General features: G+C 36.9%; 1 protein-coding gene and 1 pseudogene across 1 annotated transcript in view; one reads left to right on the top strand and one right to left on the bottom strand.

Annotated features, from left to right (window-relative positions):
- The window catches only part of PDE11A (phosphodiesterase 11A), a 457660-nt gene that overhangs the window by 42734 nt on the left and 390546 nt on the right, over positions 1-24380 (top strand). The window contains exon 2 of the mRNA XM_037848985.1: positions 9523-9681. Coding sequence (XP_037704913.1) covers positions 9523-9681 — 159 coding nt within the window. The remainder of the gene's footprint in view (positions 1-9522; positions 9682-24380) is intronic.
- Positions 6461-7046, bottom strand: LOC119544014 (annotated as a pseudogene).

Below are 24380 nucleotides of genomic sequence, written 5' to 3'. Positions count from 1 at the left end.
TGCATAAGAATGTCCACCAGAGTGACCCCTCGACTCCATTTGAAATCTCTCAGCCACTGAAACTATTTCGTCTCATTTTGCATCCCCCTTTTGGTCAAGAAGATACTCTCAGTCCCACGATGCCGGGTCCAGATTCATCCCCGGGAGTCATACTCTGCGTTGCCAGGGAGATTTACACCCCTGGGAGTCGGGTCCCATGTAGGGGGGAGGGCAGCGAGTTCACCTGTCGAGATGGCTCAGTTAGAGAGAGAGAGGGCCACATCTGAGCAACAAAGAGGTACTCAGGGGGAGACTCTTAGGCACCATTACATGCAACTTTAGACTCTCCTTTGTGGTAGTGAGCTTCATAAGGGCAAGTCCCATGCTCGAGGGCTCAGCACATCAAGCAGCCAGTCCCAATGTTTGTGACAATATCAATACCAGTCCAGGTGAGGATGTCCAACACATCCACACCTTCCCCCAGATCCTCGGGGCTGGGGAGGGGGAGGCTGTAAATATGTTTTTTATTATCTGCCCAAATTACTCTGGGATGTGTCACTATTTCACTCCAGCCTATACTAACCTACCGTATCTCACTTCCTATTCAAAGTTCCAAGCAATTGTGGTGTTTGAACAAATCGACTGTAGAGTTGCACCATTTAGAAAATTTAGATCCTGTCCAAATAGATATCTCTTCCCTTGGTCTCATATGGAAGTTGAAGTTTTAAAACACAATCAGTTTCAACCTTTACCCTTTGGCCTGGCTTGCCCTGGTCTTAACCAGACCTGCTTCATTCATATCACTAATTAAAGTCTGGGCTCTTTTTCAGCTTTTTTTCTTTTTTTTGACAGTGGCTGTATGCACTAATACTGACATTCTTATCTGCCGAGCTTTAGCTCTGAGTTTCAGGTGTCTCAGAGATATGCATTGTTCCAGAGACCAATCAGGTTATACACTAGGGGATCAGCATCTCAAAGTTTAGAGATAGGCCTTACAATTCAGGGATAGAGTTAACTGCTGTAAGAGCTTACAATCTAGGGACTATTACAATTATTATGTCCACGTTACCAATCCATTCTTTACATGTAGCCTTTCTAAAATAAATGAACAATCAGTCATATCCGTCCTACCCACCTACTTAAAACAGTGTAGCAACTCCCTTTCCTTTTATGATAAAGTTTAAATTCCTAAACCTGGTCATAGGTACCCCCTCACCAGCTTTTAGCCAGTCTTCCCTGCCCCAACTCTGACTCTTCCCTCAGAAACCATATTCAACTTCTTTCAAATCCTCAAATTGGTAAGTTCTTTCTTGCCTCTAGAATTTGGATAGACTATTCTCTCTTCTGGGAAATTCTCCTTACCTCTCCTTATCCTCTTCTCCTTTTTTTCTGGATAATTCTGCTGTTCCTTTGGGTATCAGCTTAAATGGTGCGCTTTCTTTTGGAGATTTTCTCTGACCTTAGACTAGATGTGGCCCCCTGCTGTGTGTTCTCCAATGCTCTGTGTTTCCTCTACTATTACACTCATTTGTGGTTATTACTTGGCTAGTGAAATCTATTTTTTAACATCTTCTGTTATTAAACTATCCTCTTTATAACATCAGAGTAAAATGTCCCTTTACTTAGTTATTTTCCTGATTTTCTTTGTCTCTTACAATTAATCTATACCTCAATTTTGGGCTTTGCTCTCTTGATTTTTAAATTGAAAGGTGAATCTAAAGATTAGTGTACCTTAGGAAAGCTGGAAATTGTATCAATTCTTCTGATCTCCCATTAGATGTGAGAATTGTCTTCTCAGTAGTATAATGAAAGACATGGGAAAAACATGCTTTTTAAGATGGATTATTACTTTTTTTTAAACATTAAGTTTTAATGAAATAAGCCTTTCTTCCCAGCTTTTAAATTGAAAGGTTATTAATGATCATATTTATCAACACTATTATTTTTTTTCTCAAGTTACTAGGTGTGGGTGGAGAGTTGGGGAGATGAAGGGGTGGGTTTAAAACATTTTCGTGATCCCTGGTCATGGGGAAGCATCCCATTGTCTGTTGTTCCTATGTAGGTTTGGACACTTTGGCCATGGACACCCCATAGCCTTGGTGTTGATCTACCCAGAATTATGCCTCAGTGGATGAGGCCCTTCTCACGAGACTCAGATTATCACAAAGGTAAGAACAGACAGGCCACACATACTCCAGAGTGGATTTTTGAGTCCAGTCCAACATGGCCTTCACCGTAATATTCAACCACCAGAATGTATGCCACTCTCCTTGTTCCTTCTCATTTTAAGGCTTTCCCCATCAATGACTAAGCACTCTATCATTTAGGACAATGGTTCTCAACCCTGAATTCATGTGAGAATCTCCTGGGGAGCATTTGAAAAAATACAATTGCCTGGTATTGATTGATTAATTTGTGGTGGGGTGAGACTCAGGTATAGGTAGTTTTGGAAAGCGAAGTAGGAAATTCTCAGCCAGGGTGGAGAACAACTAATTTAGGTCAAATGATGGACCTTACTTTTTAAATAAACTTATTTATCATCAACCTTCCTTGACTCTCTTCATATTTAAATTTTTACCTTTGTCTCAATCTCCCCATCCAATAAATGGCACTTCCATCCACAAAATTTCCCAAATTAAAATGAGGGGCTCCTTCTCTCCACCCCTGACTCTGCCAGTCCATTAGGAAGTACTGTAGATTCCACCTCTAACATATCTGTCTACTCTTCGCTTCCTTTGCCTTTATCTTAGCCCAGACCATACTCATGTCTCACTTGGACCACTGAAATACCTTCTTAACTTGTCTCTTCTACTGTAATTTTGTATCATCATCCACAAAGGTCTTAATATTTTAAGAATGATCTTAATTTTTTCATTAAAATACTTCAAAAATGTAGACAATATATAACCCAGGTTTGTAAAATCTTAATGTTATGCTATATTTACTTCATGTAGATTTTTTCTTTAAGTAATAAAACTTTATTGTTAGAGTCGAAGCTTCCTGTACTCTTCTCCCTGTTGCTATTTACTCCCTTCCTCCACAGAGGTTAACACTATTATAAGTTTAGCATTTATTATCCCTATGCATACTTTTATGCTTTGGCTACATATTTGTGATGACATAAAAATACTTGGTATTGCTTTAAAATATTGGTAGTATTATATAAGAGATATCAGTCTGCAGCTTGATTATTTCACTTAAAATTATGCTTTTGATATTTGTTCATATTGATATATGTACCTCTAGTTTATTACTTAAACTGCTGTCATCTATTGAATTAATAGATAATAATTTATCAGTTTTATTATTGGTCAACATCCAGGTGTTTTCCAGTTTTTTCCTTTTATAATCAATGTTGCAGTGAACATTTGTGTATCTCTCTTCTGTACGTGGGCAAAAGTGTCTCTAAGTATATGCCAACGAGTGAAGTGTGGAGCCTTAAGACCTCTTCAGCTGTTTTATATTTTGCATAATTGCAGTGAAATCTTTTAAAAATGTAAACTATTGTTAAAAAAATATTTTATTGAACGTTTACAATAGGCCAGGATGCAACAATAAACCATATAGACAAAATCTCTGCTGTCTTTGATCTTATACTCTAGTGGGGAGAGAACAAATAAACTAAGATAATTTCAGAGAATATGTAGGGCTAGATAGTGAATTATGCCATTATTCTGTTTCAGAGATCTCCAATGATTTTCCACTGCATTTAGGATTAAATAGAACTCCTTTACAGGCCTATAAAACTTGGCATCATCTGACCTCTACTTTCCTTTTCCACTCTCTCCTTGGCTCGGTATGCCGTAGTCACAGCGACCTTTATGTTCTTGGAACTTGATATGTTTTTTCCCTGCATTGTTCCAACTTCCCATCACTCTTTGTCTGGAAAATTCCTACTCATGATTCAAGTATCTGCTTACTTGTCTTGTTTTCAGAGAAAACTTCTTTGACTCCCCTGAAATAGATCCCTCCTGTTTGTCTCTCTCATGGCACTTGTTCTATTCTTTGGTATCACTTACTGCAGTATATAATTATACATTTTTGTATTGTCTGCCACATCTACTAGATTGCAAGTTCATGAAGGCAGGGATGATGCCTCTTTTGCTTCCTCCTGTATTTCCTAGCCCATATCCTGGCACGTATTGGTTTTTAAGTAAATTATTTTTTAAATTAATATAAATCAGTGCTTTTCTAAATGTTTGGTTGCAAGCTCATCTTGAGCAGGACATTTGGTTTTATTTGGGTTTCGATAGCTCTCTCTTCTTCTGTGTTCTCCCCTCCCCAACTATGGATTTTAGGGTGGCCTCCATGGGTTTCCAGACCAGAACCAGACTTTACAGTGGCATTTAGGAACTCTTGGCCTCTGGTGGTATAGGAGATACCACAGACCCAGTCAGAAGCCACCAGGAGACCAGTTGCAGCTTTTGATCTTGAGGCTATCTGTCACCTTTTCAGCCACCAGCTTCCCTCCACCCTTAGCTAGGTAAAATCATTGCTCTATATCATGGATGGTCTAGGCGGCTGTGCTTTGTTTTTGTTTTTAAACCTCCTTTAACAATTAGGTATGGAGGGCACTGGGAGAAGCCTCATTCTAACCCCTGTCTTGAAACAGTGAGCCTACACCCAGTTCATTCTCTTCCTTGGAGCATTTTTAGTCCCTGTTATTCTCACTGAGTGTCTTAGTTTCCTAGCTGCTATGACAAACTCCACACAATGGGTTGGCTTGACAGTAGGAATTTATTGGCTTGGGGTTTCACAGGCTAGAAGGCTTGCTTTCTCCTGGGGTCGGTAGCAATTTTTTTTTCCCTTAGAGATTTTTTATCATTAGGGCATTATACTTTTCTGAGTACAAATGTAACTTACAGGAATTTTACACGGCAACTTTTTACTAAATATCAAAATTTAGCAATGTTGTTGAGCAGAAATGTTATTTCAGTTGCAAAAATCATCTCTGGTTACAAAACATAATCAGAAAACTTACTGGATTTAATGTGCTTTTACAAATGTCCTAAGAAGTCTTAAGCTAAATAACATTTTAAGTAGAAAAACACTAATTTTTAAACAGTTTGGTATACTATTCCTGTGGTTTATGTACATACACTAACTGGTCTCTTTTATAGGAAAACTGGATGTTTATCACTGGTACATAAAGCACTGTAAAATAAAGGCAAGAGCTAATCAACTTTGAACAAAAATACTCTGTGCAACAAATAAGTATATAAAGATATTATTTGGTGGTCGATAATTACCTGCTACAAAATATAAAAACAAAATACATTTACTGGATTTTTTTCAGATTGTAGTTGCCTGCTGGCCTCCCAAATAAGGATTTCCCATAAACAAAAACTGTAGTGAAATTCACTTAGTGATTAGTTTAGGTTAATTCATTTTTTTTCCCTTCTATTCTTTTATCTTCCCTACCATCCCCCATGCCCTGTAGTGGCACCATATTATTAAAAACATTAAGTACCTGGGATTTATGCTTCAGATCAAGATATTTTAATAATTTCAAATGATGTACAGGTCTTCTTCAAATGATATATAAAAAAGATATTTTGTGGTCACAATGACTTCAAAAAGTAATTGTATAAACATATCATGCTTTAGCAAATACAGAATCATGATTTTGACACATGGCAATTCATAAGATGGGCAAATGTGAAATGCTAAAAGATATGAACAGCTGTTCTTCTGTTTAAGTTTAGAGTGCTGCAGAATTCACATAATGACTTTATTTTTTCAGTTAACATAACCAGCCCATGGCACAGCATACTCAGTCATAAAGACTTTTAGGAGTACAAATCCAAGGAATGTAATATCTTTACTAAGTTATAAAACATTGGCAAATCAATACAGTACTTTTTTTAATACAATAAAGTTTCATTTTTGTGGGAGTTATATCTTACTTTAGTGATAATTTTCACTCCAAAAATATCACTTAAGTACCAAATTTAAACAATGTGGTTTTTAATGGTGGTTTAGAGCAGAGAAATTTTTTTTTTTAATAAAAATTAACATGCTTTAAAAAGTTACAATTTCTCCTTTTAAAGGGAGTTCCCCATGCAAGCTATTGAAGTTTAATGCAGTAGGATAACCGTGTGTATATAAAAAGGTGGCACTGTTTTGTTCTGGGGTTGGTCCAAAGCCAGGTGGAGTTCCAATGCATGAAAAGCTTTAAAATTCTACCTTAGGGAGATTCAGTATGCCTATACCAAAGCACTTTTTCAAAAATTGTGAAATTTTAACATAAATACAGGAACCCTTAAAATTAGATGGTGATTTCATATAATGCAAATTTGGGATGGTCTCGTATACTTACAAGTCCTGCATCTCTTTGTTTTCATCAAAAGCCACATACCCTTTTTCCAACTTATTACAAAAAGTCTACCTAAATTATAGTTTAAATAAAAAAATAACAAATGAATATGCTGCCAGCTTGAAAAGACCTGGGGGATCTGATGTTGTACACCAATTTTCATTATCACTTCTCTTCAAGTGCTGCCGCTGCCATTGGTGTCCTTATGCTGTATCTTGCTGAAGCTGTCAATTCCTCAATATCAACATTTAATTTATGTACTACCCATTTCATTGCTTCTCAGCCTTTATTATCATTTGAAGAAATTGTACTTGCCATCAGTCCTTCCAGGTATCTTCTGAGGCTGACTCTTTTCACAGTGATTGTGGTTTCTTGAGTCAAAATAGTTTTTTCTGGGTCTTGAAAGTATGGTTTGTATGTAAGTCTTATCTACCGAAACCATATTTGTAAATGAAATATTAGTAGATTTAAGTTCTGTTGTTCTCTCTACAGGATCAACTACCGAATATTCTTGCACATATGTTTTGGTTCTTGCTGCACCAATAAGAGATTTCAAAATGGATGGCGGTCCCCACTCTGTGCCATGAAGTCTATGGCTGTGCAGCTTTCCAGGGTATCTGTATGTCTGTCCAGTACATCAACTCCAACCACACTTGGGTTAATAGGGTTTGCGTATTTCTGCATTGCAGCTATTGTAACAGTTTCCCATGGGAAGCTGCTCAAAGATGTGCTCTGAAGTCCATGTCTTCATGGTGCTGGTTGTGATGTCCCAGTGGCATCAGGGGACAGTGAGGCAAGAGGCAACACCTGCCCCTGCCCCTACCCCTCAGCCACTCCACCCTCCCCAGCTGGCTAACACTGTGGAGGCCGAAGTGAGGGATGTCCCGACATGCCTGCTGGGATGCCATTCAGGGTTGGCATCCTTGGGTTTTTGGCTTTCCTGTCACATGATGATGTCTTCTCCTTTCTCTTCTGGGTTCTGTTGACTTTCTGGCTCCTCCTGTGGCTTTCTCTCACTATTACTGAATTGCTTCTGCTTATAAAGGACTCCAGTAATCTGGATTAAGACCCACCCACATTCAGTTGGACCACACCTTAACTAAAAATAGCATCTTCAAGAGATCCTATTGACAGTGGATTCATACCCATAAGAATGTGGATTAAGTCCAAGAACTTGTCTAAATCTGGGGTACATAACACAAGCTGTCATAAGAGCCAATCTTTCCCTCCCCTCCCCTCCCTTCCCCCCCTTCCCTCCTCTTCCCTCCCCTTCCCTTCCTTACCTTTCCATCCTCTTTCTTTCCTTTCTCTCTCTTTCTTTACCATTTGAAAGTAAGTTCAAGGTATACTGATATTTTACCCCAAATACTTTAGTATAATAGCCTAAAAATAAGGACATTCTTTCACATAATTACAATACCACTACCAACCCAAGAAAGTTTATATTAAAACAATGTTATTATCTAACATCAAGTCCATGTTCAACATTCTCCAATTGTCCCCAAAAATGTCCATTATGGATTTATAGTTTCAGATACAGTTTCCAATGAAGGATCACACATTTATTTGTTTTTCAGATTTCTTAAGTCTTCTTTAAACTAGCACAGCCTGTGGATTTATTTTATTTTCACTTTTTATCTCTCATGACATTGACATTTTTGAAGTCTCCAGGTCAGTTTTCTGATAGAATGACCAATAATCTGTATTTCTTTCTCCCCATGAATGATTAGATTCATGGTGCCCATTTGACAAGAATAGTCCTTTGGTGATGTTGTGTCCTTTCCATTGCTTCACATAAGGAGGCACACAATGACAATTTTGCTTCATTAATTGTGATGCTGCATTTGATTACTTGTTTAAGGTAGTGTCCACCAGATCTCTCCATCGTAAAGGCACATTTTCTCCTTTGTAATTATTAAGGAATTTTCGGGGATATTCTGGTTTGCTAATGCTGCCATTATGCAAAATACCAGAAATGGATTGGCTTTTATAAAGGGGGTTTATTTGGTTATGAAGTTACAGTCTTAAAGCCATAAAAGTGTCCAAGCTAAGGCATCAACAATAGGGTACCTTCACTGAAGAACACCGATGGCATCCAGAAAACCTCTGTTGGCTCGGAAGGCATGTGGCTGGCATCTGCTTGCTCCCAGGTTGCATTTCAAAATGGCTTTCTTCCAGGATGTTTCTGTCTAGGCATCTGGGGATATTCTCTTAGTTTCTCCTAGGTAAACTCTGGAGTAGCAGAAGTCTACTTTCAATGGCCATCTTCAAAATGTCTCTCTTGGCTACAGCCACTCTGAGTTCCTTCTGTCTGTCAGCTCTTTTATATGGCTCCAGTGATTTAATTAACACCCCCCCTGAATGGGTGGGGTAACACCTCCATGGAAATTACCCATTCAAAGCAAAGGTCTTGCCCGCAGTTGATTGAGTCACATCTCCATGGAAACAATCAATAGGTTCCAACCTAATCAACACTAATACATTTGCCCCACAAGATTGCATTAAAGAACATGGCATTTTGGGGGATATAATACATCCAAACCAGCACAGGGGGTGATACTTTGAAATTGTGTGAACATCCTGTTTAACAACAAACTTTCACTCAATGATATTGGCATCCATTGATTGTCCCTGCTTGCATCTATCTTTATATTGGCGGTTGCAAAATAGAGATTATATAATTCTACAATTCCTTCTGCATTTATTAGCTGGCATTCTATAAAGAAGCTTTTTATTTTCCACACAACTTTTTTTTTGAGGGAGGAGTGCTTTGGAAGTATCACTATGAATTCATACGTTCTTTTTTAACAAGATCATCTTGACCAGAAAAAGATAGTGCTTTTCTGCATATTTTTCATAGTGTTTTAATATATTATATTTTTCCTATTAAATATTTCATAGCCAGTTGTATTTGTGAAATACAGATTTTAATAAATAGCATAATATGGGGTTCCCTTAAAACCACTTGCCCCTTCACCAATTTTGATATGTTGTTGTAGTCAGGTTTAAAGTCTTCATTTTCATTTACAACATTAAAGACCTATGGTATTGATTTATTATCATTTATGTTTCTTGGGTGAGTTCAACATGAAATCAAGTCTGTTACTGTGATTAAAAATCAGTGGGGCAAATTCCCAGTGATAAGTTATCATGTACAGAAATACAGTTCTCTCTTCTCCCTGATAAGCATGCACATGCAGTTAATGCTTTCTCTGTCTTATTTTTAGGATCGAAGATTCAATGATGAGATTGATAAGCTAACTGGATACAAGACAAAATCACTGTTGTGCATGCCTATCCGAAGCAGTGATGGTGAGATTATTGGTGTGGCCCAGGCAATAAATAAGATTCCTGAAGGTGCTCCATTTACTGAAGATGATGAAAAAGTAAGATTTCATGCCTTTTCTTCTTGTAGTTTCCTTCATGATTGTTGATTGCTATTCTCCCTGAAAAGGTTAGAAATTATGTGAATAGCTTTTAGATTAGCCCATTCACAGTTCAAAGAGCTTTTTTTTTCATATTATATAAAGCGTACTGGGAGATTTTTGGTATTTCTCAGAAAGTGATACAATTGAAAATAATACTTCACCTTTTTCTTAGCCTCTTTTTCATTTACAAGCTCAATAATACTCTTGTTATTCCCTGGTCTTTATTTTCCTTATATGTAAGCTTTTTAATTGAGGATCATAACACTACCACCACTTATGGCCCAGGGGAAGATACAAATTACTGTGTTTCAGAAACTCAGCATTTTCTCTTGTATTATCATAACTATTAGGAAGAATTGTTTTCTCAGTTCTTATATAAAAACCTCAACTGGAACTTCCGGGAAAAATGGTTGAGTAGGAAGCTACAGTACTCAATCCTCCTCTAAAAACAGCTAGTGGACAGGCAGAAACTGTCTGAAACAACTGTTATTGGGCTCTGGAGGCCAGGGGAGCAGTGTACAGAATGGGGGGAAGAGTGGGACAAAGAGGCTGAGACACTGTGGTAGAGAACTGTGAGTAAAGCACTCAGTGATGACTGCTGGTGCCCAACCGCCATTCTCGAGACTGGCCACCTAGTTCTGGTTCCTGGCTGGCTGCTGCAGATGAGAAGGACATGGAAGCCTTATTCTCCCCAAACAGGGTGGGTCACGGCCAAGTACTTTCGATTGGCAAATTGCGATAGCTGTATCCTGGCTTTGAGCTGTGGTTTTAGCCTGCCCTGGGACAGAGACCACCTGGCCGTTGTTTCAACCCAGCCCACAACAGGGGTGAAGCTGGTAGAAGTTCAAAGATGCAGGGCCTATTTAGGGTTGCAGAGAAAAGTTTGCAGAAGAGTGCCAGCTGTAGGCAGGCCAGGAAAGTGCAGCTTTGGGGAGCTGTCAAAATAGGCCATGGGGTGTCTTTCCTGACCCTGTCCCCAGGACTCATTGGAACTGGTCTGCATTCCCTTGGTGAGTCCCTGGCACTGTTTTAGTTGGAAAATGCTGACTTGGGAAAGTCTTTTCTGGGGTGACCCTCCTCCCAGAATTTGACCTCCAGGCAAAGGCAGCTAGAGGCATTGAAAGGGGAGAGAGAGGGAAAAAGGGAGAGGGAGAGAGAAGGAGAGAGATGGAGAGGAGGGGGAACTAAATAGGAAGCAGAACAGATCAAGAGTCACAGGAAGGAACAGAGGAAAGGAAACTTTCTCCTGGGGGTGGAACAATTATACAAATATTGTAATCTTAAAAATTGTACCACATACCCAGGACAAGAGCTGAAAAAGTTTGTTCAGTTAAACACAGGCAATTCTAAAGTTCTAGAATAAGTTGAAACCAAGTGTAAAAGGAGAGCCTTAACACAAAGCCAGTCAATAAAACCCTAGGCAAGAGGGAGAAACTGGCCTTCAGAGTAAACTCACCAAGATAATCAGATGCCTAGATGTCAGGAAAAGTTACAAGCATACTAAGAAACAGGAAAAAAAGGAAATGAGGGAGCTAAATTGAAGCCATGTAGTTAGTGGTTAGTTGTGTGGGCTTTGGAGTCAGAGACCCTCAAGGTGGGCTCAACTCTTTGCTCTGCTACTTATTAGCTGAGTGACCCTGAGAAGTTGCTTAATCTTTTTAAGCCTCAGAATCTCCATCGGGTTGATGTCAGGAGTAAAAGAGATAATAGATATAAAATGTTTAGGGTGGCACTTATCAATAAATGAGCTTCATGAAATATCTCACCACATATTTCAAAGTCAAAATAAAACAATTTGAATCCTATTTGTTATTTTACTTTATAAACATAAATACCATGGCATTGTTTATATGGGTAACAGTAAATTTATGGCACATCTAGCATGATATGTTTTGTCTTGATATCTTAAAATGTCATCTTCTGGAAACTATAAGCTATGTTATATTTGGTATAATTTCAAAACATTTTGCAATACAAAAATCAGTAAATTATTTGCCTGAGAGATAAATTAAATATTAAATGTGGTATATTCATTTCTGGGTTATATATGTATCTAACAGTTGTGTGTAGGATCATATTGTGTTTCTCAGAAATTCTATAATCATGATTCAGTAGCTATGCTTTATCATGTTATAGTTGTTGGAAGGGACTGGAGAGGTCATCAAATCCACTCTCTACTACCTTGCTCTTATCCAGTGCAGAGATCTTTACCTGATAGATAAATGGTCATCCAGCCTCTGCTTTAAAAATTTTGTTTTGATGACGTAAAATCACCATGCTCTTTAAAGTTCTTGAATAAAAGCCTTATGAGATATAGTCTACTGTATGCATATTGATAATTTAAGTTACATACTGATAAATTACTAGTTTGGTAAATTATATTGGAAGCTTACATAAATGCAGACCATTGAGAAAAGATGATTGGAATTTCCTGGTTCACTTCATGGGTTTTAAGCAAATGTACCTGTTTTTCAGTGATATGTATAAGTGAGCTGATTTAGGTAGTATGGATGGATTTTTTGGTATCCAATTAAAATCATCACTTCTTTGTTCCTGGCTGAGTAAAGGGAGGAATTATTTTGCAGAACAAAATAATGAGACATGGGCAGGAGCAAACATTTGTCATCTATTAAGATGTATGGGCATGCCAGGATGAAACTGGGAAATGGAAATGAGCACAAGCTCTTATCCACTCTTCCCAGGGTGCCCCTACCTCAACCCCAGAGGAGCCATTTCTTTCTTACAGTGTTGCATAAAGTATGATATGTCTGTTTCAAACAGCCCACATATAAGCTTGATGTTCTTCTTTGACTAGTCCCTATAGGGTTTCTTTGGCCTGTGGTCACCTCTCTTCAGATCATAATTCAGAGTGCTTGAGTACTCTGTTATCATCCATCATGCCAACATGTTCAGACACCCTGCAGAGCTGGAATGCAGCCAACTGAGCTTGGCTGCCACAGGACTGGCTGGGTTCCTAGAGCTTGTTACTGGTGATGCTGTCCTGCTAGTTGATGTTGAGGATGGTGCACGGATAATGCCAATGAGTCTCTCCAGAAGCTGGGGTTTTGCTATCTGCAACAGGCTCAAGACTCACAGCCAGATAATGAGGAGGATTTCATAAGCTCTTGGCCTTATATTTTTAAGTTTTTCCTGACTGTATGAAGGCTGATATTTAAGATCCTGGTGAGATGTTCAGGTTCCAAAAGATATTAAAGATCAGGTAGTAGTGAGAAGGGGTGATGTTCAATGCATTACACTCATAGGGATGACAAATTGGTGGTCCCAGAAGCCTAACTGCAGCCCACAGACATACGACATACGTAGGATTTGACAGGCATAGGATTAAAAAATAGTTTTTATTTGAGTTTTTTAAAATTATTTTTTATTAAAGCATTTCTAATATTTATAACACTGTATACCTACCAAATAACAATGCCCCCTACTTTCCTCCTCCTATCCCCTGGTAACCTCTAATATACTTTCTGTCTCTACGAATTTGCGATTTCTATACATTTCATATAAGTGAAGTCATACAATTTTTGTCCATATGTGCCTTGCTTATTTCACCCAGCAAAATGTTTTCAAGGTTTGTCTGTGTTGCAGCATGTCTCAGAACTTCCTTTTTTCTTAAAGAGGAATAATATTCCATTGTGTGTATGTACCATGTTTTGTTTATCCATTCATCTATTGATGGACACTTGGGTTGTTTCTATCTTTTGGCTATTGTGAATAATGTTGCTATGAACACTGGTGTACAAGTATCTGTTTGAGTCCCTGTTTTCAATTTCTTTGGGTCTATATCTAGATGTGGAATTTCTGGATCATATGGCAATTCTTTCCTTAAGGTTTTGAGGAACTTTCGTGCTGCTTTCCACTTTACATTGGAAATGTAAAGTACATTTACATTTGCATCATTTTATATTCCCACCAACAGTGTATGAGGGTTCCAGTTTCTTCCCATCCTCTATAACACTTATTTTACCTTTTCTTTTTAAAAAAATAGCAGTTCTAGTGGGTTTGAAGTAGTATTTCATTGTGGTTTTGATGTGTATGTCCCTAATCACTAATGATGTTGAGCATCTTTTCATATGCTTATTGGCCATTTGTATATCCTCTTTGGAAAAATATCTGTTTAAGTCCTTTGCCCATTTTTTAATTGGGTTGTTTGTCTTTTTGTTGTTCAGGTATGAGTTCTTTATATATTTTAGTTATTAAAACCTTATAGACTGATACACTGAAAACTACAAAACACTGCTGAAAGAAATTAAAGAAGACCTAAATAAATGGCAAAACATAAATGGCAAAATGTTTCCTGCCCACACAAGACTGCATCAAAGATAATGGCGTTTTGGGGGACATAATACATCCAAACCAAAACAGGGCTCTTGACAATTCCATATGAATTTGAGGATTGGCTTTTTCATTTCTGTAGCTTTTTGCTTAAAAAACAATTCCTTTTTTTTGAAAGCCTTTAGACATGGCTGCAAGTTCTAGTTCTACCATAAAAACAACCCCCCAAACAACTAGTCAGTTTAATAAAATCAACTTTATGGGAGGTAAAGTTACTTAAATGAACAAGTTTCTTCTGTTTTCTTATGGAGAATTGGTTTCTACACAAAGATCCTTTTCAGTAGGACTTTTCAAATAATTATTGTTTTAAAAAATCTTCTTATATACATGGATGGTGGCATAATAACAATTTTGCCAAACAAGTTTGTGTTTTCTATTAATACTCCATTGTCCTTTAGATTCTCAAATACTAAAAAGAGAAGTTAATTAACTAATTGTAGTAATTGCCCTTTGGGCTCTCCTCTCATTTTATTTTTCTTCTCTGTCTGCCTATATTCCTATTAAATTAGATTTCAAACCCATTGTAATAAAATACTCATAATTAAAAATCAGTGTTTAGCAAAAAGGTTTTAAAAGTTCTGGCAGAAAGCTCATTATTTCAAGTTATATTTGATGCAATAAGATTTCAGTCCTGGAAAAATTTGGATTGAATTCATAACTCATTAATTACAATATTTATCTGCATTTAAACAGTCTAGTCATTGAACTATTTTCCTTTCAGTGGCTATTACCAGGTTTCATATAATGACTATGAAACTACGAGAGCTTCGGAGACCAATTTTTTCGTGTTCTCTGTGTTCACTGAAGTATATTTGACTGAGAGATTTAGAAGTAACCTAGATTTATGATAAAACTATTGCCATCAGAGTACTTGTCAGAGATCAGGTTAATCTTCAGGGGACTTTTCTCTTGGACAAATGTTGCCATTCTCCTGGCACTATTCTCTGCCTCTTCCTTGGGCAGAATCTAACTTAGGAGTAGATGGTAAGTCTTTGGGGTAGGAAGCCAGGGCTTAGGGGTTAACCAAAACTCAATGAACACATGTCTATACTCTGCCCCTTATTTTTTCATGTGCTTGCTTCCTAAGCCCATCCTTTGCATATATTCTTACCTAATTGCATGGAATTATCTTCTTTACTCTCTTCCAAGGCTTAAGCCTATATCCTGTCATCTCAGATCTAAGACACTATTCTAAAAGTGGTTATTGTTTGTAATTTTAGTGGTTCCTGATATTTTATAGCTTAAATTTTTTTCAGCTGCCTTCAAATGATCACAGTTGGATTTTTAATGGCCATTCATTGAAAAAACATATAATGGCCAAATGCTCTGTAATTTAAAAAAAATCATTAATAAAACAATTGCAAAATGTAGGACAATACATTCTGGATGCAGTTAATGCTGGGTATGCATGTAGATTTCCAGACCCCTTGCAAAAACTATGATATCCTCAGATGGCTAATAAGCTAACATTTGTAATTTCCTGCTTCTTTAAATTCTCTTTTATTTTTCTAAGAGTTACCAAGGAAATGTTAAGTGCTTAGATGCAGCACCCTTCTTTCTATCTCTTTCCGTATACTCTGTAGAACCTAGCAATGTAGCTTGCAACTAGTAGGAACGTGATACAAATAAGTTATGGGGCTGTCACTGTTACAACGCTGAGTGGGGAAGGTTTAGAGTGATTGTTGATCTGCACGTCATTTTTAATGGTGGTACAGTGTCCCACTGTGTGGAAGAATCATTTATTCATTCACTAATTAATGAATTTCTTCTTAGTAGACACTATTATATTTGAGGCACTGTTTCAAGTGCTGGCGTTAAACTGATGAATAAGACAGTCAAAAATTCCTGCCTTATCTGTTTATACTCTAGTGGTAAAGAAAAACTATAAACACAAGTGTATATAATTTATATAACTTGGACAATTCAACAATTTTTTTGTAGCTCTTGTTCATCTGAGTGTACTTAAGAGAGTCTAGGTAATATTAAAGTGGCTCACAGTAAAATAGGATCTTTCACTTGGGAGCAAGATTTGATCCAAAGTGCTCTCTCAACCATAACTTTGATAAATTGTGACTTACTCTTCAACTGAAACATTCTTTCTTTTTCTCCTTAACTCAAAGTGTTCACAAAGGCTGCCTTATACACTAAACTTGAAGTACAAGAAAATATTGTCTTCTTATTGCACTCACCTCAAGTATATTTGTGCTGTATCGACCTAGAAGGATTAAGTTGTAATCATAGTATCAATTCACCATTACCTGGATTGGGGAATTTAGACTGGACAATGTAACCTGACATGGTGAAGCTATAGATATTACAGTGTTGAACAGACAGGACGCTGGGGAGTCTAGGATGAAAAAATTGTTGGCTCAGAGAGTTTGGTGCATTCTGATGTATTAAGGGGATAACACATCTATGGTTCTTGATAGCTGGAAGGATTCCAAATAGTCTTTTAGTCAAGCTACTTCTGAAAGTGCAAAATGACGAAGAACTGTCTTGTAAACTCTCTGATTTATGCAGGGCTGGGACAAGGGTGAATGATCACATGATTAGAAATAAATAAGCACTTGTTGACAGGAAGGATGTTATTAAAGAACTAGAACAGGGTGTTGTGAGTTCTTGTTTACTGGTGATTTCAAATTAAGACAGATAGCTACCTTCTTTGAATGATTAGTTTTGTGTCATTGTCATCTAAAACAGCAAGATTGCCTCTTTTCACCTCTGAATGCTGAAATACTTGATTTGGAATTTTGAGAACTTAAACCAAATTCTGTTTTGATTAAAAAGTGGAATTTAGTAGAATTTCAGTTATCTTTGGCTATTTTTGAATTTGGTATATCCGCTTTTCTTGCTTTTTACTGCTTCCCTATTATAAGACTATTTTCTAATTATAAAAATAATGTGGGCTTGTTCTAGAAAATTTTGAAAATAAAAAATAGAAAAGAAAGTTAAAAGTAAAATCCCCCATAATCCTACCTTTCAGAGATAATCCCTGCTAACATTCTTGGTATATTTTCTTATATTGATTTCTTTTTACCTATGAATTAATACATTTCCAAAATTTGCATCAAATAGTATGCATGGTATTTCATCATGTTTTAAGTAGTTTTTCAAAGATACAATTTAAATGACTGCATTATATTATACCATGTAATGGTTCAATAGTTTTTTTAATTATTTTTTTCCTCAGTATTTAGGTTGTTTGTAAAATCATGCTAATATAAAATTACTTGGCAGTGAACATTTTTATACATAAATCATGGACTATATGTTGTGGTTGAACTAAATTAAATTGTTTTGAAGGTAAAAAAGATCTAATATTGACAATTTCATATGGTTCAAATTAATGCTTAGGATTACTGTGTCAAAAGGTTTGAACATTTATTCATTTTTTACTAACAGTTTATTAAGAGAGAATTCACAGACCATACAGTTCACACATTAAAGTGTGCAATTCAGTGGATATTAGCATATTCACAATGTTGTGCAAGTCTCACCACAATCAATTTTAGAACATTTTCATCACCCCAGAAGGAAATTCTGTACCTATTAGCAGTCACTCCGGATTTTCCCCAACCTCCAGCCCTAGGCAACTACTAAACTACTTTCTGTCTCTCAGGATTTCCCTATTCTGGACATTTCATATTTATTATATGTCCTTTGGGACTGACTTCTTCCATTTCCCATAATGTTTTCAAGGTTCATTCATGTTGTAGCATGTATCAGCACCTCATTTTTTTTAAGGCTGAATAATATTCTATTGAATTGATACACCACATTTTATGTATCCATTCATTATTGATGAACATTTGGGTTGATTCCTCTTTTTGACTGTTAAGAATAATGCTGCTATGAACATTTGTATACATGTTTTTGTATGGACATATGTTTTCAGTTCTCTGAGGTATATACCCAAGAATGGAATTGCTGAGTCATAGGGGAACTCCAGTTTGAATTTTTAAGGACTTGCCAAACTATTTTCCACAGCTGCTGCACCCTTTTCCAGTGCCACCAGCAGTGTATGAGGACTCCAATTTCTCCATTTCCTAATTAACACTTGCTTTTATCTGTTTTTTGGATTACAGTTATCCTAATGGGTATGAAGTAATATTTAATTGTGGTTTTGATTTGCATTACCTTGATGGCTAATAATGTTGAGAATCTTTTCGTGTGCTTATTGACTGAACATTTACTTTTAAGTCTCTTGATATTCTCCTATATTGTCCCTAGAAAACTGTATTAATTTACAATGCCGACAGCAGTGTATAAACTCACTACATTTTTATTGGCTTCAATATTACAATTTTTTAAAAATTGTATTCCTTGATTTCTAATTTCATTTTATTTCTACTCCTTTGATTTATTCTATGTATGCATGCATTCCACAAGGAATCAATCAACCATTGGTCTAAGCTGATTTACTTTTTTAACTAGAAAAAAAGACCAGCCTGATAATAACAGTCCTAAGTCAGTTTGGTCACATGCAACACTCAATTATGTTTAGTACATAATAGTAGCCGCCAAAAATCTTGAATTAGGTGAGAGTTAGCTTCTTTCCTATAACCTTGGTACTTGGTTTTAATGAAAGCAGGTCTCAGACCAAAGATAATTTATTTAAACAAAAATTTATTGTCAAATAGGGTCAAATACCTCTTATACTCTGTTTAGTAAGATTCGTGAAGTCCCAGCTCTCTTTGTTTTAGGTGATTTAAATACCCCTTGCAATATTCCAGAGGTAGGATCTGGTTGCACAAGACCCAATGGCAGTCTCCCTCTAAGCCAACTTGACAGGTGGACTTGCTGCCCTCCCCACTACATGGGACATGACTCCCAGGGGTGTAAATCTCCTTGGCAACATGGGACATGATTCTCGGGGTTGAGTCTGGACCCAGCATTGTGGGACTGAGAAAGCGTTCTTGACTAAAATGGGGAAGAGAAAGGAAACAAAGTAAAGTTTCAGGGGCTGAGAGATATCAGATGGAGTCAAGAGGTCATTCTGGAGGTTATTCTTAAGCATTATATAGATACCCCTTTTTAGTTTTTAGTATATTAGAATGGCTAGAAGGAAATACCTGAAACTGTTGAATGCAACCCAGGAACCTTGTTTCTTGAAGACGAGTGTATAACTGTATAGCTTATATGGTGTGACCACATGATTGTAGAAAACCTTGTGGCTTGCACTCCTTTTATCCAGTGTATGGACAGATGAGTAGAAAAATGTGGACTAAAAAAGTAAATTAATAATGCGGGGTGGGGGAGGCCGGGGGAAATGTGTTGTTTGGGGTGTTTTTAGTTTTATTTTTATTCTTACTTTTATTTTTATTTATTTATTTTTTTGAGTAATAAAAATGTTCAAAAATTGACTGTGGTGATGAATACACAACTATATGATGATACTGTGAACAACTGATTGTACACTGTGGATGACTGTATGGTATATGACTATATCTTGATAAAACTGGATTAAAAAAAAAGAAAAAAAGAATTGCAAGGCGGGGGGAGAAAAGACCCAATGGCAGGATTGATTGGACAGTCTCAGGGACAATCCTGTACAGGTTTGGAACTTGCTAGATTCTTATACTTCATTCATACAATGGTGGGTAGTGTCTCTAGAATATTTTAACCAACACACATACCGTGAGTATCACTAATTTCAGTATTCAGAGACCATATTACTACCCATTGTGCTGATTTTAAAGCTACTAATTTTACAAGTGTAAATCCCTTTCTAACATTAGCAAAGCCCATGCTATTACTGCAGATAAAATATATTAAGAGCACTTGTAGTAGCCACATTTGGAGTGTGGCTTTCTGATTAAAGACCAGCTGATCACCCATGGAGTAGTCTTGCTAGGACAACTGACCACTCCTAGATGGTGTATTAAATCTAGCCCCCTCCACATGTGTAATTTCACGTCGTCTTGGCTAAAGCATTTTAAGAAAATTGTAGACATCATAACAGCATGCAGTGTTTCCGTGTTTTTTTTTCTTAATTGAGAAAACACAATAATGAAACCATTTAAAGTGTCTACTTTGTCGTAGATGCTTTGCATACATAATCTCGTTTAACCCTCAGAACAACCCTGTGGATAATTATTATCATGCTAATTTCATGGATGGGAAAACTGAGAGTCAGAGATTTTACGAATGTGTCCAGGATCACTTGGCTTACCCAGAAATTGTCCATGCCTGTCTGTCTCATCAAGTGGGTCACTTGGTGAATGTTCCCTATCTTACTGTTGTCTCATCTTCACTTTAGGGGTTCATGAACACATAGATCATGGAGTATCTGACGGACTTTGTTTAATAGGTGATTAAATAAAATTTCAGATTCTATATATTTAACAAATTGGGGGTAGGGGCAGTAGTATTGTGACTGAGTAAAATATTATTTTAAATTACATTGCCAGGTGGCATTTAAACCTTTTATGAATATCTGTAATCAAGCTGGAGCTTTGTTTCTGTGAGGAATAAAGAAACTAACTGGCTAAAGAGCTAGGAATTATTAAAAAGAATGATGGCTTCATACATGTATGACTATAAGGTAGCGTTTTAATATTTCCCTTTTATTCTGCTTTGTGTTTTCACTGGCCATTAAAACATTTTTAGTTTATGAGGTTTTTTTGTTTGTTTTTTGTGTTTTCCCTTCCTTAGGATGAAAAAGAGGGGAGGATCAGTATAACCATAGCTTTCTTTTGCTTTAAAAATGTTGTGCTTCAAGTAAGAATTTGCAAAGTTTTCAGTTTCACTGAGCAGCAAAGTGAGGTGTACTGGTGTAAATTCCTCACAGCCTATTTGGAGGATTTTTTTGTATTTAGCAAAATTATGAAGTATGCTGTTTAAATGAAGCCACATTACATTCCTTGCAGATAGGGTATGATGATTTTGTGGCATACTTCATAATTTTATTTTTAACTATGTATTGATTTTAAAAGTATAGTTGGATATTTGTATTTTTCTCTTTTCTTTTCTGTATTAGAGGTAGAAATGAAACCATTTCTATTTGTCACTTTCTGTTATTTCCTTTTATTTCTCCCATGTGTGTACTGGATAATATCCTGGCTAGATATGATTGTAGGCTATTTTCACTGGCAGATTCTGATTCCATTGCCAGTCAACAAAGTTAAGGAGCATTTCCCCCATGCTCCATTCTGCACACTCCATTTAGAAATGAGAAAAAGTCTCAAAGGTAGGCACTACTATATTACAAAATCAGGCAACAAGGTTCCCCAAGGGAGGGCCCGAGCTGGTGTGAGAGCATGTTAAGATGGGGAGAAAGTAATGAACAGCTTTGAAAAATGAGGTTATGTAAGTTAGAGCTGCCCAGAGATGCTCTAAAAGTCTATTAGACACAGTTCTTGAAAGGGGGTTTAGATGAAACTAAAATGCAATAATGAAACTCTCTCACTGGAGAGAATTTAAAATGATTCCTCATGAGAATTACTTGACACCATCAGAAAGCTAGAACATGCTTTGTCTGTCTGAAAAGCTTATTTGGCGTTTTGGAAGAGTCATTGTCTAGCTGAAACAGCATAGAATAAGCGACTGTGGGAAATCAGTGCCTTTTCTTTAAAGGTGCCACCCAGCATTTAATAGTATTGAGTAATTATGTCCACCATAGTATCTGGGAAGTCTTAACTCTATCCTCAGTGCTTGACTATTTGGTATACTTGTTTTCAAAAACCGTCCATGTAAGTTTTCTTTGTTTCTCTTAAAACAAAAGTGTTTCTGATTAATTTTGCAAAGCCTTTAATACTGACATTAGTTTTGTTTGTCGTGATTTCTCAATAGTAGCTGTAGTTTTACATAACTGAAATTTATTCCAGGTATTTTGTCCAACTTTCAACTCTGGAATGAGGCATCAAAATAAATCTTGAATCATTCGTCTCTATCCTTAAGACAGAACCACAGTTCTTGGATGAGCCAATAAGTTTTCATTATTCCTTTTCAGTGTTTTATCTGTCTCGGCTTAGCAGTTTGACCTGCTACTATCATGATAAAGACGGTCATGGAACATGATGGGAATTTTGCTGTTCACATTCTTACAACCTCTGAAATGAGATAGAGTAGCATGAATTATTGTCTCTCTGAGACTGAAAATAAATACATTTTGTTCTGGATCTAGAATGTCCTATATTTTCAGATTTGATCCTGATGTTTGTGGTTTGTTGCCATGGATGTCTCCATTGACTTTACACTCTAAATATCCAACCAGTTAAAAATGACAAAACTGTAAAAATTATGGCTAACTTCTGATCTGCAGTGTGGGTTTATTTTTATCTTTTATCCTTTATTTTTTTATTATGGTCACATAGCTATAACATAAAATTTGCCATTTTAATCATTTTTAAGTATACAATTCAGTGGTATTTATTTCATTTACAATGTTGTGCTACCATTAACACCATCTACTACCAAAACTTTTCCATCACCCAAAACAGAAACTCTGTACCTCATTAAGCAGTAAGTCCCCTTTCCTTCTCTCTTCAGTCCCTGGTAACCTCTAATCTTTCTGCCTCTATGAATTCTGCATGGATTTTTTAAGTAAAAGAAAACTGGAAACCAAACAACTCTCTTCCTTTCTTGTCTTTAAATTGTTGCTGGCAGACATAGGGGACTGGTGGTTTGATGGGTTGAGCCCTCTACCACAGGTTTTACCCTTGGGAAGATGGTTGCTGCAAAGGAGAGGCTAGGCCTCCCTATGGTTGTGCCTAAGAGCCTCCTCCCGAATGCCTCTTTGTTGCTCAGATGTGGCCCTGTCTCTCTAGCTAAGCCAACTTGAAAGGTGAAATCACTGCCCTCCCCCCTACGTGGGATCAGACACCCAGGGGAGTGAATCTCCCTGGAAAAGTGGAATATGACTCCCGGGGAGGAATGTAGACCTGGCATCGTGGGACGGAGAACATCTTCTTGACCAAAAGGGGGATGTGAAAGGAAATGAAATAAGCTTCAGTGGCAGAGAGAATCCAAAAGGAGCCGAGAGGTCACTCTGGTGGGCACTCTTATGCACACTTTAGACAACCCTTTTTAGGTTCTAAAGAATTGGGGTAGCTGGTGGTGGATACCTGAAACTATCAAACTACAACCCAGAACCCATGAATCTCGAAGACAGTTGTATAAAAATGTAGCTTATGAGGGGTGACAATGGGATTGGGAAAGCCATAAGGACCACACTCCACTTTGTCTAGTTTATGGATGGATGAGTAGAAAAATAGGGGAAGGAAACAAACAGACAAAGGTACCCAGTGTTCTTTTTTACTTCAATTGCTCTTTTTCACTCTAATTATTATTCTTGTTATTTTTGTGTGTGTGCTAATGAAGGTGTCAGGGATTGATTTGGGTGATGAATGTACCGCTATGTAATGGTACTGTAAACAATCGAAAGTACGATTTGTTTTGTATGACTGTGTGGTATGTGAATATATCTCAATAAAATGAAGATTAAAAAAAAATAATAAATTGTTGCTGGGGTGGGGGTGGGGGACACATCATACACGTATCATTGGGCTAAGCAAGGGTTATTGTTTCCATTGCCACACAGAGTAATAATTCATTCTCCTTCTTGAAATTACATCTTCACTAGGACCAGTGTATAAAACACAGTTCTATTTGTACTGAAGTATAAGGTCACAGCCATTCACCTGGAAGATAATCCTTCACAATTATTCCCAGAAAAAAACTTTGGAAGAACACTCTCTGTCCTTCATGGTTCAAAGATGATGTAACATGTTTGTATCATACTAGTTATGGACACTAAAGACAAGGAGCTCATCCAACAGACAGACCTGTGGGTCTACTGCTATGTTTAGAAAGACTATCAATTGGAAGATGGTAAAGTACATGCCAGGTGTATAGCTAATTACTTTTACTATCTTGAAGCTATTGGAAGCATCAATCATTATAATAGCAACAAAATTTACATTTGTGGAGACATATTCTTCATACATAAATTAATGTATGAATTTAATTCTTTCAAAATTCTTATGAGGTAGTAAGATAATTGTTAAATATTTTATTATATTTGAGGTGACTAGTTTGTCTTGTCTAGCAGGAAGTTCATAGTGGAATTGGAACTTCAGGGTTCCTTTCTCCCCTTCCTCCTGGCTTGTCATTTTTGTAATCAGTGCATTGACTCTTACCACAGCTACTTAGAAAGAGGAGAGCTCAAAGAAAAGGGTGCTCATTGGGTTTATTGCAGAAATTATGCTATTCCATATTCTAGAATGTACAGCTAACCAGTCAGGAGGAAATGCAATTCTATTGGAAGAGCACAGCAATGAAATCATAGTTCTTCATATATGAGGCAC

Source organism: Choloepus didactylus, chromosome 9 (assembly GCF_015220235.1).
Source record: "Choloepus didactylus isolate mChoDid1 chromosome 9, mChoDid1.pri, whole genome shotgun sequence".
Classification (NCBI taxonomy): domain Eukaryota; kingdom Metazoa; phylum Chordata; class Mammalia; order Pilosa; family Megalonychidae; genus Choloepus; species Choloepus didactylus.
The sequence above is the reverse complement of the archived record's forward strand: the minus strand, read 5'-3'. Positions and strand labels throughout refer to the sequence as shown.